At 44.6% G+C, this 17,888-nt stretch overlaps 1 protein-coding gene across 4 annotated transcripts in view; it reads right to left on the bottom strand.

The window, feature by feature from the left end:
• LOC121555594 (synaptogyrin-1) overlaps positions 1 to 17,888 on the bottom strand; it is a 58,100-nt gene that overhangs the window by 24,783 nt on the left and 15,429 nt on the right. For all 4 annotated transcript variants that reach the window (XM_045217229.1, XM_045217226.1, XM_045217227.1 and 1 more), the window contains exons 2-3: positions 3,890 to 4,124; positions 3,150 to 3,295 (exon numbers count right to left, since the gene is read on the bottom strand). In XM_045217229.1, the coding sequence (XP_045073164.1) occupies positions 3,150 to 3,295; positions 3,890 to 4,079 (336 nt within the window). In that variant the 5' untranslated portion in view covers positions 4,080 to 4,124. The remainder of the gene's footprint in view (positions 1 to 3,149; positions 3,296 to 3,889; positions 4,125 to 17,888) is intronic.

Consider the following 17,888-nt stretch of genomic DNA (forward strand, 5'->3'; position numbering starts at 1 on the left):
CACACACAGGGACGGGGTCAGAAACACACACAGGGACGGGGTCAGAAACAAACACGGACACACAGGGACGGGTCAGAAACACACACAGGGACGGGGTCAGAAACACACACATGGACGGGGTCAGAAACACACACAGGGACGGGGTCAGAAACACACACATGGACGGGGTCAGAAACACACACAGGGACGGGGTCAGAAACACACACAGGGACGGGGTCAGAAACTCACACAGACAGGGACGGGGTTTAGAAACACACACAGGGACGGGGTCAGAAACACACACAGGGACGGGGTCAGTCACACACAGGGGACGGGGTCAGAAACACACACAGGGACGGGGTCATAAACACACTCAGGGACGGGGTCAGAACACAAAACACACACAGGGACGGGGTCAGAAACACACACAAGGGACGGGGTCAGAAACACACACAGGGACGGGGTCAGAAACACACACAGGGACAGGGGCAGAAACACACACAGGGACGGGGTCAGAAACACACACAGGGACAGGGTTTAGAAACACACACAGGGACGGGGTCAGAAACACACACAGGGACGGGGTCAGAAACACACACAGGGACGGGGTCAGAAACACACACAGGGACGGGTCAGAAACACTCACAGGGACGGGGTCAGAAACACACACAGGGACGGGGTCAGAAACACACACAGGGACGGGGTCAGAAACATTCACAGGGATGGGGTCAGAAACACACACAGGGACGGGGTCAGAAACAAACACGGACACACAGGGACGGGGTCAGAAACACACACAGGGATGGGGTCAGAAACACACACAGGGACGGGGTCAGAAACAAACACGGACACACAGGGACGGGTCAGAAACACACACAGGGACGGGGTCAGAAACACACACATGGACGGGGTCAGAAACACACACAGGGACGGGGTCAGAAACACACACATGGACGGGGTCAGAAACACACACAGGGACGGGGTCAGAAACACACACAGGGACGGGGTCAGAAACTCACACAGACAGGGACGGGGTTTAGAAACACACACAGGGACGGGGTCAGAAACACACACAGGGACGGGGTCAGTCACACACAGGGACAGGGTTTAGAAACACACACAGGGACGGGGTTTAGAATCACACACAGGGACGGGGTTTAGAAACACACACAGGGACGGGGTTTAGAAACACACACAGGGACGGGGTCAGAAACTCACACAGACAGGGATGGGGTTTAGAAACACACACAGGGACGGGGTCAGAAACACACACAGGGACGGGGTCAGAAACACACACAGGGACGGGGTCAGAAACACACTCAGGGACGGGGTCAGAAACACACTCAGGGACGGGGTCATAAACACACACAGGGACGGGGTCAGAAATACACACAGGGACGGGGTCAGAAACACACACAGGGACAGGGTCAGAAACTCACACAGACAGGGACGGGGTTTAGAAACACACACAGGGACGGGGTCAGAAACACACACAGGGACGGGGTCAGTCACACACAGGGACAGGGTTTAGAAACACACACAGGGACGGGGTTTAGAATCACACACAGGGACGGGGTTTAGAAACACACACAGGGACGGGGTTTAGAAACACACACAGGGACGGGGTCAGAAACTCACACAGACAGGGACGGGGTTTAGAAACACACACAGGGACGGGGTCAGAAACACACACAGGGACGGGGTCAGAAACACACACAGGGACGGGGTCATAAACACACTCAGGGACGGGGTCAGAAACACACTCAGGGACGGGGTCATAAACACACACAGGGACGGGGTCAGAAACACACACAGGGACGGGGTCAGAAACACACACAGGGACGGGGTCAGAAACACTCACAGGGATAGGGTCAGAAACACACACAGGGACGGGGTCAGAAACAAACACGGACACACAGGGACGGGGTCAGAAACACACACATGGACGGGGTCAGAAACACACACAGGGACGGGGTCAGAAACACACACATGGACGGGGTCAGAAACACTCACAGGGACGGGGTCAGAAACACTCACAGGGATGGGGTCAGAAACACACACAGGGACGGGGTCAGAAACACACACAGGGACGGGGTCAGTCACACACAGGGACAGGGTTTAGAAACACACACAGGGACAGGGTTTAGAATCACACACAGGGACGGGGTTTAGAAACACACACAGGGACGGGGTTTAGAAACACACACAGGGACGGGGTCAGAAACTCACACAGACAGGGACGGGGTTTAGAAACACACACAGGGACGGGGTCAGAAACACACACAGGGACGGGGTCAGAAACACACACAGGGACGGGATCAGAAACACACTCAGGGACGGGGTCAGAAACACACTCGGGGACGGGGTCATAAACACACACAGGGACGGGGTCAGAAACACACACAGGGACGGGGTCAGAAACACACACAGGGACGGGGTCAGAAACACTCACAGGGATGGGGTCAGAAACACACAAACACACACAGGGACGGGGTCAGAAACACACACACAGGGACGGGGTCAGAAACACACACAGGGACGGGGTCAGAAACATACACAGGGACGGGGTCAGAAACACACACAGGGACAGGGGCAGAAACACACACAGGGACGGGGTCAGAAACACACACAGGGACGGGGTCAGAAACTCACACAGACAGGGACGGGGTTTAGAAACACACACAGGGACGGGGTCAGAAACACACACAGGGACGGGTCAGTCACACACAGGGATGGGGTTTAGAAACACACACAGGGATGGGGTTTAGAAACACACACAAGGACGGGGTCAGAAACTCACACAGACAGGGACAGGGTTTAGAAACACACACAGGGACGGGGTCAGAAACACACACAGGGACGGGGTTTAGAAACACACACAGGGACGGGGTCAGAAACACACACAGGGACAGGGGCAGAAACACACACAGGGACGGGGTCAGAAACACACACAGGGACGGGGTCAGAAACACACACAGGGACGGGTCAGTCACACACAGGGATGGGGTTTAGAAACACACAAAGGGACGGGGTTTAGAAACACACACAGGGACGGGGTTTAGAAACACACACAGGGACAGGGTTTAGAAACACACACAGGGACGGGGTCAGAAACACACACAGGGACGGGGTCAGAAACACACACATGGACGGGGTCAGGTGTCTCTTACCCAGGTGAGGATGGAGAAGAAGCAGAAGGCGATAGCGGCCCTGGCGGCGTCGGAGCCTTGAGCCAATGGGAGCTCGTCTTCTGTCGTCTGCTGCCACTGATTGGCCAGGAAACAGAAACCCACCAACCACAGGAAGCTGGCCAGGGCTGGGGGCGGGACCAACAGGACAGATGGTTCAGAACACACACTTCTAGAGATAACATGACGTGCGGGCGTGTATCCGTCTGTGTGTGTGTGTGTGTGTGTGTGTGTGTGTAATGTGTGATGTGTGTAATGTGTGTGTGTAATGTGTGTGTGTAACGTGTAATGTGTGTGTGTGTGTGTGTGTGTGTGTAATGTGTAATGTGTGTGTGTGTGTGTGTGTGTGTAATGTGTAATGTGTGATGTGTATGTGTGTGTGTGTGTGTAATGTGTGTGTGTGTGTGTGTGTAATGTGATATGTGATGTGTGTGTGTGTGTGTGTGTGTGTGTGTGTGTGTGTGTGTGTGTGTGTGTGTGTGTGTGTGTGTGTGTGTGTGTAATGTGTGTGTGTGTGTGTGTGTAATGTGTGTGTGTGTGTGTGTAATGTGTGTGTGTGTGTAATGTGTAATGTGTAATGTGTGATGTGTGTAATGTGTGATGTGTGTGTAATGTGTAATGTGTGATGTGTGTGTAATGTGTGTGTGTGTAATGTGTAATGTGTGTGTGTGTGTGTGTGTGTAATGTGTAATGTGTGTGTGTGTGTGTAATGTGTAATGTACCAGAGAAGGCCATGTCGATGAGAGCCGCTCTCCTCCTGAGCCGGACACTGTGGATGGTGGGGAAGTAGATGTCCAGAACCAGGAAGCAGATGCTGCCTAGGAAACAGGCCACGCCCACGGTAACGCCATAGTTACAGGCATCAGCGTTCTTATTGAAGACGCATAGCAACCGCTCGCTGCCGATGTTCATGTAGCCTTCATTCACTATACAGGCAAACACTACTATAGAGAATACCTGGAGGAGAGAGAGAACACCTTTAATTACTATACAGCTGAACACTACTATAGAGAATACCTGGAGGAGAGAGAGAACACCTTTAATTACTATACAGCTGAACACTACTATAGAGAATACCTGGAGGAGAGAGAGAGAGAGAACACCTTTAATTACTATACAGCTGAACACTACTATAGAGAATACCTGGAGGAGAGAGAGAGAGAGAGAGAACACCTTTAATTACTATACAGCTGAACACTACTATAGAGAATACCTGGAGGGAGAGAGAGAGAGAACACCTTTAATTACTATACAGCTGAACACTACTATAGAGAATACCTGGAGGAGAGAGAGAGAGAGAACACCTTTAATTACTATACAGCTGAACACTACTATAGAGAATACCTGGAGGAGAGAGAGAACACCTTTAATTACTATACAGCTGAACACTACTATAGAGAATACCTGGAGGAGAGAGAGAACACCTTTAATTACTATACAGCTGAACACTACTATAGAGAATACCTGGAGGAGAGAGAGAACACCTTTAATTACTATACAGCTGAACACTACTATAGAGAATACCTAGGAGGAGAGAGAGAGAGAGAACACCTTTAATTACTATACAGCTGAACACTACTATAGAGAATACCTGGAGGAGAGAGAGAGAGAGAACACCTTTAATTACTATACAGCTGAACACTACTATAGAGAATACCTGGAGGAGAGAGAGAACACCTTTAATTACTATACAGCTGAACACTACTATAGAGAATACCTGAGGAGAGAGAGAGAGAGAACACCTTTAATTACTATACAGCTGAACACTACTATAGAGAATACCTGGAGGAGAGAGAGAGAGAACACCTTTAATTACTATACAGCTGAACACTACTATAGAGAATACCTGGAGAGAGAGAGAGAGAACACCTTTAATTACTATACAGCTGAACACTACTATAGAGAATACCTGGAGGGAGAGAGAGAGAGAGAACACCTTTAATTACTATACAGCTGAACACTACTATAGAGAATACCTGGAGAGAGAGAGAGAGAACACCTTTAATTACTATACAGCTGAACACTACTATAGAGAATACCTGGAGGAGAGAGAGAGAGAGAACACCTTTAATTACTATACAGCTGAACACTACTATAGAGAATACCTGGAGAGAGAGAGAGAGAGAACACCTTTAATTACTATACAGCTGAACACTACTATAGAGAATACCTGGAGGGAGAGAGAGAGAGAACACCTTTAATTACTATACAGCTGAACACTACTATAGAGAATACCTGGAGGAGAGAGAGAGAACACCTTTAATTACTATACAGCTGAACACTACTATAGAGAATACCTGGAGGAGAGAGAGAGAGAGAACACCTTTAATTACTATACAGCTGAACACTACTATAGAGAATACCTGGAGGAGAGAGAGAACACCTTTAATTACTATACAGCTGAACACTACTATAGAGAATACCTGGAGGAGAGAGAGAGAGAGAACACCTTTAATTACTATACAGCTGAACACTACTATAGAGAATACCTGGAGGAGAGAGAGAGAACACCTTTAATTACTATACAGCTGAACACTACTATAGAGAATACCTGGAGGGAGAGAGAGAGAGAACACCTTTAATTACTATACAGCTGAACACTACTATAGAGAATACCTGGAGAGAGAGAGAGAACACCTTTAATTACTATACAGCTGAACACTACTATAGAGAATACCTGGAGGAGAGAGAGAGAGAACACCTTTAATTACTATACAGCTGAACACTACTATAGAGAATACCTGGAGGAGAGAGAGAACACCTTTAATTACTATACAGCTGAACACTACTATAGAGAATACCTGGAGGAGAGAGAGAGAGAGAACACCTTTAATTACTATACAGCTGAACACTACTATAGAGAATACCTGGAGGAGAGAGAGAGAACACCTTTAATTACTATACAGCTGAACACTACTATAGAGAATACCTGGAGGAGAGAGAGAGAGAACACCTTTAATTACTATACAGCTGAACACTACTATAGAGAATACCTGGAGGGAGAGAGAGAACACCTTTAATTACTATACAGCTGAACACTACTATAGAGAATACCTGGAGGAGAGAGAGAGAGAGAACACCTTTAATTACTATACAGCTGAACACTACTATAGAGAATACCTGGAGGAGAGAGAGAGAGAACACCTTTAATTACTATACAGCTGAACACTACTATAGAGAATACCTGGAGGAGAGAGAGAGAGAGAACACCTTTAATTACTATACAGCTGAACACTACTATAGAGAATACCTGGAGGAGAGAGAGAGAGAGAACACCTTTAATTACTATACAGCTGAACACTACTATAGAGAATACCTGGAGGAGAGAGAGAGAACACCTTTAATTACTATACAGCTGAACACTACTATAGAGAATACCTGGAGGAGAGAGAGAGAACACCTTTAATTACTATACAGCTGAACACTACTATAGAGAATACCTGGAGGAGAGAGAGAGAGAACACCTTTAATTACTATACAGCTGAACACTACTATAGAGAATACCTGGAGGAGAGAGAGAGAGAACACCTTTAATTACTATACAGCTGAACACTACTATAGAGAATACCTGGAGGAGAGAGAGAGAACACCTTTAATTACTATACAGCTGAACACTACTATAGAGAATACCTGGAGGAGAGAGAGAGAACACCTTTAATTACTATACAGCTGAACACTACTATAGAGAATACCTGGAGGAGAGAGAGAGAGAGAACACCTTTAATTACTATACAGCTGAACACTACTATAGAGAATACCTGGAGAGAGAGAGAACACCTTTAATTACTATACAGCTGAACACTACTATAGAGAATACCTGGAGGAGAGAGAGAGAGAGAACACCTTTAATTACTATACAGCTGAACACTACTATAGAGAATACCTGGAGGAGAGAGAGAACACCTTTAATTACTATACAGCTGAACACTACTATAGAGAATACCTGGAGGAGAGAGAGAGAGAGAACACCTTTAATTACTATACAGCTGAACACTACTATAGAGAATACCTGGAGGAGAGAGAGAGAGAGAACACCTTTAATTACTATACAGCTGACCACTACTATAGAGAATACCTGGAGGGAGAGAGAGAGAGAACACCTTTAATTACTATACAGCTGACCACTACTATAGAGAATACCTGGAGGAGAGAGAGAGAGAGAACACCTTTAATTACTATACAGCTGACCACTACTATAGAGAATACCTGGAGGAGAGAGAGAGAGAGAACACCTTTAATTACTATACAGCTGAACACTACTATAGAGAATACCTGGAGGAGAGAGAGAACACCTTTAATTACTATACAGCTGACCACTACTATAGAGAATACCTGGAGGAGAGAGAGAGAGAGAGAACACCTTTAATTACTATACAGCTGAACACTACTATAGAGAATACCTGGAGGAGAGAGAGAGAGAGAGAGAACACCTTTAATTACTATACAGCTGAACACTACTATAGAGAATACCTGGAGGAGAGAGAGAGAGAGAACACCTTTAATTACTATACAGCTGAACACTACTATAGAGAATACCTGGAGGAGAGAGAGAGAGAGAACACCTTTAATTACTATACAGCTGAACACTACTATGAGAGAATACCTGGAGGAGAGAGAGAGAGAGGGACACCTTTAATTACTATACAGCTGAACACTACTATAGAGAATACCTGGAGGAGAGAGAGAGAGAGAACACCTTTAATTACTATACAGCTGAACACTACTATAGAGAATACCTGGAGAGAGAGAGAGAGAACACCTTTAATTACTATACAGCTGAACACTACTATAGAGAATACCTGGAGGAGAGAGAGAGAGAACACCTTTAATTACTATACAGCTGAACACTACTATAGAGAATACCTGGAGGAGGAGAGAGAGAGAGAACACCTTTAATTACTATACAGCTGAACACTACTATAGAGAATACCTGGAGGAGAGAGAGAGAGAACACCTTTAATTACTATACAGCTGAACACTACTATAGAGAATACCTGGAGGAGAGAGAGAGAGAGAACACCTTTAATTACTATACAGCTGAACACTACTATAGAGAATACCTGGAGGAGAGAGAGAGAGAGAACACCTTTAATTACTATACAGCTGAACACTACTATAGAGAATACCTGGAGGAGAGAGAGAGAGAACACCTTTAATTACTATACAGCTGAACACTACTATAGAGAATACCTGGAGGGAGAGAGAGAGAGAACACCTTTAATTACTATACAGCTGAACACTACTATAGAGAATACCTGGAGGAGAGAGAGAGAGAGAGAACACCTTTAATTACTATACAGCTGAACACTACTATAGAGAATACCTGGAGGAGAGAGAGAGAGAGAACACCTTTAATTACTATACAGCTGAACACTACTATAGAGAATACCTGGAGGAGAGAGAGAGAGAGAGAACACCTTTAATTACTATACAGCTGAACACTACTATAGAGAATACCTGGAGGAGAGAGAGAGAGAGAACACCTTTAATTACTATACAGCTGAACACTACTATAGAGAATACCTGGAGGAGAGAGAGAGAACACCTTTAATTACTATACAGCTGAACACTACTATAGAGAATACCTGGAGGAGAGAGAGAGAGAGAACACCTTTAATTACTATACAGCTGAACACTACTATAGAGAATACCTGGAGGAGAGAGAGAGAGAGAACACCTTTAATTACTATACAGCTGAACACTACTATAGAGAATACCTGGAGGAGAGAGAGAGAGAGAACACCTTTAATTACTATACAGCTGAACACTACTATAGAGAATACCTGGAGGGAGAGAGAGAGAACACCTTTAATTACTATACAGCTGAACACTACTATAGAGAATACCTGGAGGAGAGAGAGAGAGAGAACACCTTTAATTACTATACAGCTGAACACTACTATAGAGAATACCTGGAGGAGAGAGAGAGAACACCTTTAATTACTATACAGCTGAACACTACTATAGAGAATACCTGGAGGAGAGAGAGAGAGAGAACACCTTTAATTACTATACAGCTGAACACTACTATAGAGAATACCTGGAGGAGAGAGAGAGAACACCTTTAATTACTATACAGCTGAACACTACTATAGAGAATACCTGGAGGAGAGAGAGAGAGAACACCTTTAATTACTATACAGCTGAACACTACTATAGAGAATACCTGGAGGAGAGAGAGAGAGAACACCTTTAATTACTATACAGCTGAACACTACTATAGAGAATACCTGGAGGAGAGAGAGAGAGAGAACACCTTTAATTACTATACAGCTGAACACTACTATAGAGAATACCTGGAGGAGAGAGAGAGAACACCTTTAATTACTATACAGCTGAACACTACTATAGAGAATACCTGGAGGAGAGAGAGAGAGAACACCTTTAATTACTATACAGCTGAACACTACTATAGAGAATACCTGGAGGAGAGAGAGAGAGAGAACACCTTTAATTACTATACAGCTGAACACTACTATAGAGAATACCTGGAGGAGAGAGAGAGAACACCTTTAATTACTATACAGCTGAACACTACTATAGAGAATACCTGGAGGAGAGAGAGAGAACACCTTTAATTACTATACAGCTGAACACTACTATAGAGAATACCTGGAGGAGAGAGAGAGAGAGAACACCTTTAATTACTATACAGCTGAACACTACTATAGAGAATACCTGGAGGAGAGAGAGAGAGAGAACACCTTTAATTACTATACAGCTGAACACTACTATAGAGAATACCTGGAGGAGAGAGAGAGAGAACACCTTTAATTACTATACAGCTGAACACTACTATAGAGAATACCTGGAGGAGAGAGAGAGAGAACACCTTTAATTACTATACAGCTGAACACTACTATAGAGAATACCTGGAGGAGAGAGAGAGAACACCTTTAATTACTATACAGCTGAACACTACTATAGAGAATACCTGGAGGAGAGAGAGAGAACACCTTTAATTACTATACAGCTGAACACTACTATAGAGAATACCTGGAGGAGAGAGAGAGAGAACACCTTTAATTACTATACAGCTGAACACTACTATAGAGAATACCTGGAGGAGAGAGAGAGAACACCTTTAATTACTATACAGCTGAACACTACTATAGAGAATACCTGGAGGAGAGAGAGAGAGAACACCTTTAATTACTATACAGCTGAACACTACTATAGAGAATACCTGGAGGAGAGAGAGAGAGAGAACACCTTTAATTACTATACAGCTGAACATTACTATAGAGAATACCTGGACAAGTGAAAACGACTTCAAAATCCCGGCACCTGGATAGACCCTGATCGTGACACGTGACTTCCGTCTCGCTTCCGCATTGTCTCCGTGCTGCTCTGCTGTTTGTTGCTACTTGGCTACCTAACAAACTATTCACGTTTTACTTTTAATAAACGTTTAATCAATCTCTGTGTTCAACAAATTTACCAACTTTTTAGTTTTGTCCTCACTCATCTTTTTTCGTTAAACTTTTTCACCCCCGGACGTTTATCCCGAGACAGAAGAGTCAGAAGAGTCTTTTTCCTGTGCGTTTTAGCTGCCAACTTTACGTTATTTTCCTTTTTCCATCGCAACTTTTTTCCCTTATTCAACTTTTTTCACTCCGGACGCTTTATCTGGACATGGTTCATCAACATCTTCAACAGCCGAAGCTAAGTAGTAACATTAACATGATGTCTTCTAATTGCAGTCGCTGTACTCATAATATACAGGAGAATTCTCGCCTTACGGCGAGAATAGCTGTGCTACAAGCCCAGCTTCAGACGCAATCGTTAGGCAAGGGTAATATCAGTGTAGGAAAGGAAGAAACAGCGTCTGTGCCACCAGTAAGTACAGACAGTAATGTTAGTATAAATCCCCCCGCACAGTCCCCGCAGCCGGACAACTTTCTCATGGCTTCTGGAGGGAAATACTGTTGGAATGCTCAACCGGTGTCGCTCATTCAGCCGACAGAAACCTTCAACCGGTTTTCCCCATTATGTAGCGAGTCGGAGTCTGAGTCTGAGTCTTCTCTAGTCTCTACTCCTCCCGTTACGGGGTCTGAGACTCGAAGGCTCCCACCATTAGCTCTGACAAATTGAAAACCCTAGTCATTGGCGACTCCATTACCCGCAGTATTAGACTTAAAACGAATCACCCAGCGATCATACACTGTTTACCAGGGGGCAGGGCTACCGACGTTAAGGCTAATCTAAAGATGGTGCTGGCTAAAGCTAAAACTGGCGAGTGTAGAGAGTATAGAGATATTGTTATCCACGTCGGCACCAACGATGTTAGGATGAAACAGTCAGAGGTCACCAAGTGCAACATAGCTTCAGCGTGTAAATCAGCTAGAAAGATGTGTCGGCATCGAGTAATTGTCTCTGGCCCCCTCCCAGTTAGGGGAAGTGACGAGCTCTACAGCAGAGTCTCAGCACTCAATCGCTGGTTGAAAACTGTTTTCTGCCCCTCCCAAAAGATAACATTTGTGGATAATTGGCCCTCTTTCTGGGACTCACCCACAAACAGGATCAAGCCTGACCTGCTGAGGAGTGACGGACTCCATCCTAACTGGAGGGGTGCTCTCCTCTTATCTACCAACATAGATAGGGCTCTAACTCCTCTAGCCCCACAGTGAAATAGGGTGCAGGCCAGGCAGCAGGCTGTTAGCCAACCTGCCAGCTTAGTGGAGTCTGCCAATAGCATAGTCAGTGTAGTCAGCTCAGCCATACCCATTGAGACTGTGTCTGTGCCTCGACCTAGGTTGGGCAAAACTAAACATGGTGGTGTTCACCCTAGCAATCTTATTAGGATAAAGACCTCCTCCATTCCTGCCATTATTGAAAGAGATCGTGATACCTCACATCTCAAAATAGGGTTACTTAATGTTAGATCCCTCACTTCAAAGGCAGTCATAGTCAATGAACTAATCACTGATCATAATCTTGATGTGATTGGCCTGACTGAAACATGGCTTAAGCCTGATGAATTTGCTGTGTTAAATGAGGCCTCACCTCCTGGTTACACTAGTGACCATATTCCCCGTGCATCCCGCAAAGGCGGAGGTGTTGCTAACATTTACGATAGCAAATTTCAATTTACAAAAAAAAAAATGACGTTTTCATCTTTCGAGCTTCTAGTCATGAAATCTATGCAGCCTACTCAATCACTTTTTATAGCTACTGTTTACAGGCCTCCTGGGCCATATACAGCGTTCCTCTCTGAGTTTCCTGAATTCCTATCAGACCTTGTAGTCATAGCAGATCATATTCTAATTTTTGGTGATTTTAATATTCACATGGAGAAGTCCACAGACCCACTCCAAAAGTCTTTCGGAGCCATTATCGACTCAGTGGGTTTTGTCCAACATGTCTCTGGACCTACTCACTGCCACAGTCATACTCTGGACCTAGTTTTGTCCCATGGAATAAATGTTGTAGATCTTAATGTTTTTCCACAAAATCCTGGACTATCGGACCACCATTTTATTACGTTTGCAATCGCAACAAATAATCTGCTCAGACCCCAACCAAGGAGCATCAAAAGTCGTGCTATAAATTCTCAGACAACACAAAAATTCATTGATGCCCTTCCAGACTCCTTCTGCCTACCCAAGGACGTCAGAGGACAAAAATCAGTTAACCACTTAACTGAGGAACTCAATTTAACCTTGCGCAATACCCTAGATGCAGTTGCACCCCTAAAAACGAAAAACATTTGTCATAAGAAACTAGCTCCCTGGTATACAGAAAATACCCGAGCTTTGAAGCAAGCTTCCAGGAAATTGGAACGGAAATGGCGCCACACCAAACTGGAAGTCTTCCGACTAGCTTGGAAAGACAGTACCGTGCAGTACCGAAGAGCCCTCACTGCTGCTCGATCATCCTACTTTTCCAAATTAATCGAGGAAAATAAGAACAATCCAAAATTTCTTTTTGATACTGTTGCAAAGCTAACTAAAAAGCAGCATTCCCCAAGAGAGGATGGTTCTCACTTCAGCAGTGATAAATTCATGAACTTCTTTGAGGAAAAGATCATGACCATTAGAAAGCAAATTACGGACTCCTCTTTGAATCTGCGTATTCCTCCAGGGCTTAGCTGTCCTGGATCTGCACAGATCTGCGAGGGCCTGGGATCGGGAGAGACACTTAAGTGTTTTAGTACTATATCTCTTGACACAATGATGAAAATAATCATGGCCTCTAAACCTTCAAGCTGCATACTGGATCCTATTCCTACTAAACTGCTGAAGGAGCTGCTTCCTGTGCTTGGCCCTCCTATGTTGAACATAATAAACAGCTCTCTATCCACCGGATGTGTACCAAACTCACTAAAAGTGGCAGTGATAAAGCCTCTCTTGAAAAAGCCAAACCTTGACCCGGAAAATATAAAAAACTATCGGCCTATATCGAATCTTCCATTCCTCTCAAAAATTTTAGAAAAAGCTGTTGCGCAGCAACTCACTGCCTTTCTGAAGACAAACAATGTATACGAAATGCTTCAGTCTGGTTTTAGACCCCATCATAGCACTGAGACTGCACTTGTGAAGGTGGTAAATGACCTTTTAATGGCGTCAGACCGAGGCTCTGCATCTGTCCTCGTGCTACTAGACCTTAGTGCTGCCTTTGACACCATCGATCACCACATTCTTTTGGAGAGACTGGAAACCCAAATTGGTCTACACGGACAAGTTCTGGCCTGGTTTAGATCCTACCTGTCGGAAAGATATCAGTTTGTCTCTGTGAATGGTCTGTCCTCCGACAAATCAACTGTACATTTCGGTGTTCCTCAAGGTTCCGTTTTAGGACCACTATTGTTTTCACTATATATTTTACCTCTTGGGGATGTTATTCGAAAACATAATGTTAACTTTCACTGCTATGCGGATGACACACAGCTGTACATTTCAATGAAGCATGGTGAAGCCCCAAAATTGCCCTCGCTAGAAGCCTGTGTTTCAGACATAAGGAAGTGGATGGCTGAAAACTTTTTACTTTTAAACTCGGACAAAACAGAGATGCTTGTACTAGGTCCCAAGAAACAAAGAGATCTTCTGTTAAATCTGACAATTCATCTTGATGGTTGTAAAGTCGTCTCAAATAAAACTGTGAAGGACCTAGGCGTTACTCTTGACCCTGATCTCTCTTTTGACGAACATATCAAGACTGTTTCAAGGACAGCTTTTTTCCATCTACGTAACATTGCAAAAATCAGAAATTTTCTGTCCAAAAATGATGCAGAAAAATTAATCCATGCATTTGTTACTTCTAGATTAGACTACTGCAATGCTCTATTTTCCGGCTACCCGGATAAAGCACTAAATAAACTTCAGTTAGTGCTAAATACGGCTGCTAGAATCCTGACTAGAACCAAGAAATTTGATCATATTACTCCAGTGCTAGCTTCCCTACACTGGCTTCCTGTTAAGGCAAGGGCTGATTTCAAGGTTTTACTGTTAACCTATAAAGCGTTACATGGGCTTGCTCCTACCTATCTTTCCGAGTTGGTCCTGCCGTACATACCAATACGTACGCTACGGTCACAAGACGCAGGCCTCCTAATTGTCCCTAGAATTTCTAAGCAAACAGCGGGAGGCAGGGCTTTCTCCTATAGATCTCCATTTTTATGGAACAGTCTGCCTACCCATGTGAGAGACGCAGACTCGGTCTCAACCTTTAAGTCTTTACTGAAGACTTATCTCTTCAGTAGGTCATATGATTGAGTGTAGTCTGGCCCAGGAGTGTGAAGGTGAACGGAAAGGCTGGAGCAACGAACAGCCCTTGCTGTCTCTGCCGGGCCGGTTCCCCTCTCCACTGGGGTTCTCTGCCTCTAACCCTGTTGCAGGGGCTGAGTCACTGGCTTGCTGGTGCTCTTTCATGCCGTCCCTGGGAGGGGTGCGTCACTTGAGTGGGTTGAGTTACTGACGTGATCTTCCTGTCTGGGTTGGCGCCCCCCCCTTGGTTTGTGCTGTGGTGGAGACCTCTGTGGGCTATACTCGGCCTTGTCTCAGGATTGTAAGTTGGTGGTTGGGGATATCCCTCTAGTGGTGCGGGGGCTGTGCTTTGGCGGAGTGGGTGGGGTTATATCCTTCCTGTTTGGCCCTGTCCGGGGTTTCTTCGGATGGGGCCACAGTGTCTCCGGACCGCTCCTGTCTCAGCCTCCAGTATTTATGCTGCAGTAGTTTATGTGTCGGGGGGCTGGGGTTAGTTGGTTATACCTGGAGTACTTCTCCTGTCTTATCCAGTGTCCTGTGTGAATTTAAGTATGCTCTCTCTAATTCTCTCGTTCTCTCTTTCTCTCTGAGAACCTGAGCCCTAGGACCATACGTCAGGACTACCGGGCATGATGACACCTTGCTGTCCCCAGTCCGCCTGGCCTTGCTGCTATTCCAGTTTCAACTGTTCTGCCTGCGGCTACGAAACCCCCTACCTGTCCCAGACCTGCTGTTTTCAACTCTAAATGATCGGCTATGAAAAGCCAACTGAGAGACCTGAGCCCTAGGACCATACGTCGGGACTACCGGCCGTGGTGACTCCTTGCTGTCCCCAGTCCGCCTGGCCTTGCTGCTATTCCAGTTTAAACTGTTCTGCCTGCGGTTATGGAACCCCTACCTGTCCCAGACCTGCTGTTTTAAACTCTAATGATCGGCTATGAAAAGCCAACTGAGATTTATTCCTGATTATTATTTGACCATGCTTGTCACTTATGAACATTTTTGAACATCTTGGCATGGTTCTGTTATAACCTCCACCCGGCACAGCCAGAAGAGGACTGGCCACCCCTCATAGCCTGGTTCCTCTCTAGGTTTCTTCCTAGGTTTTGCCTTTCTAGGGAGTTTTTCCTAGCCACCGTGCTTCTACACCTGCATTACTAGCTGTTTGGGGTTTTAGGCTGGGTTTCTGTACAGCACTTCGAGATATTAGCTGATGTAAGAAGGGCTATATAAAATAAAATTGATTGATTGATTGATTGATTGGAGGAGAGAGAGAACACCTTTAATTACTATACAGCTGAACACTACTATAGAGAATACCTGGAGGAGAGAGAGAGAGAGAACACCTTTAATTACTATACAGCTGAACACTACTATAGAGAATACCTGGAGGAGAGAGAGAGAGAGAACACCTTTAATTACTATACAGCTGAACACTACTATAGAGAATACCTGGAGGAGAGAGAGAGAGAGAACACCTTTAATTACTATACAGCTGAACACTACTATAGAGAATACCTGGAGGAGAGAGAGAGAGAGAACACCTTTAATTACTATACAGCTGAACACTACTATAGAGAATACCTGGAGGAGAGAGAGAACACCTTTAATTACTATACAGCTGAACACTACTATAGAGAATACCTGGAGGAGAGAGAGAGAGAGAACACCTTTAATTACTATACAGCTGAACACTACTATAGAGAATACCTGGAGGAGAGAGAGAGAGAGAACACCTTTAATTACTATACAGCTGAACACTACTATAGAGAATACCTGGAGGAGAGAGAGAGAGAGAACACCTTTAATTACTATACAGCTGAACACTACTATAGAGAATACCTGGAGGAGAGAGAGAGAGAGAACACCTTTAATTACTATACAGCTGAACACTACTATAGAGAATACCTGGAGGAGAGAGAGAGAGAGAACACCTTTAATTACTATACAGCTGAACACTACTATAGAGAATACCTGGAGGAGAGAGAGAGAGAGAACACCTTTAATTACTATACAGCTGAACACTACTATAGAGAATACCTGGAGGAGAGAGAGAGAGAGAACACCTTTAATTACTATACAGCTGAACACTACTATAGAGAATACCTGGAGGAGAGAGAGAGAGAGAACACCTTTAATTACTATACAGCTGAACACTACTATAGAGAATACCTGGAGGAGAGAGAGAGAGAGAACACCTTTAATTACTATACAGCTGAACACTACTATAGAGAATACCTGGAGGAGAGAGAGAGAGAGAACACCTTTAATTACTATACAGCTGAACACTACTATAGAGAATACCTGGAGGAGAGAGAGAGAGAGAACACCTTTAATTACTATACAGCTGAACACTACTATAGAGAATACCTGGAGGAGAGAGAGAGAGAACACCTTTAATTACTATACAGCTGAACACTACTATAGAGAATACCTGGAGGAGAGAGAGAGAGAACACCTTTAATTACTATACAGCTGAACACTACTATAGAGAATACCTGGAGGAGAGAGAGAGAACACCTTTAATTACTATACAGCTGAACACTACTATAGAGAATACCTGGAGGAGAGAGAGAACACCTTTAATTACTATACAGCTGAACACTACTATAGAGAATACCTGGAGGAGAGAGAGAGAGAACACCTTTAATTACTATACAGCTGAACACTACTATAGAGAATACCTGGAGGAGAGAGAGAACACCTTTAATTACTATACAGCTGAACACTACTATAGAGAATACCTGGAGAGAGAGAGAGAGAGAACACCTTTAATTACTATACAGCTGAACACTACTATAGAGAATACCTGGAGGAGAGAGAGAACACCTTTAATTACTATACAGCTGAACACTACTATAGAGAATACCTGGAGGAGAGAGAGAGAGAACACCTTTAATTACTATACAGCTGAACACTACTATAGAGAATACCTGGAGGAGAGAGAGAGAGAGAACACCTTTAATTACTATACAGCTGAACACTACTATAGAGAATACCTGGAGGAGAGAGAGAG

The sequence above is a fragment of the Coregonus clupeaformis genome, unplaced genomic scaffold, assembly GCF_020615455.1.
Source record: "Coregonus clupeaformis isolate EN_2021a unplaced genomic scaffold, ASM2061545v1 scaf0974, whole genome shotgun sequence".
NCBI lineage: Eukaryota > Metazoa > Chordata > Actinopteri > Salmoniformes > Salmonidae > Coregonus > Coregonus clupeaformis.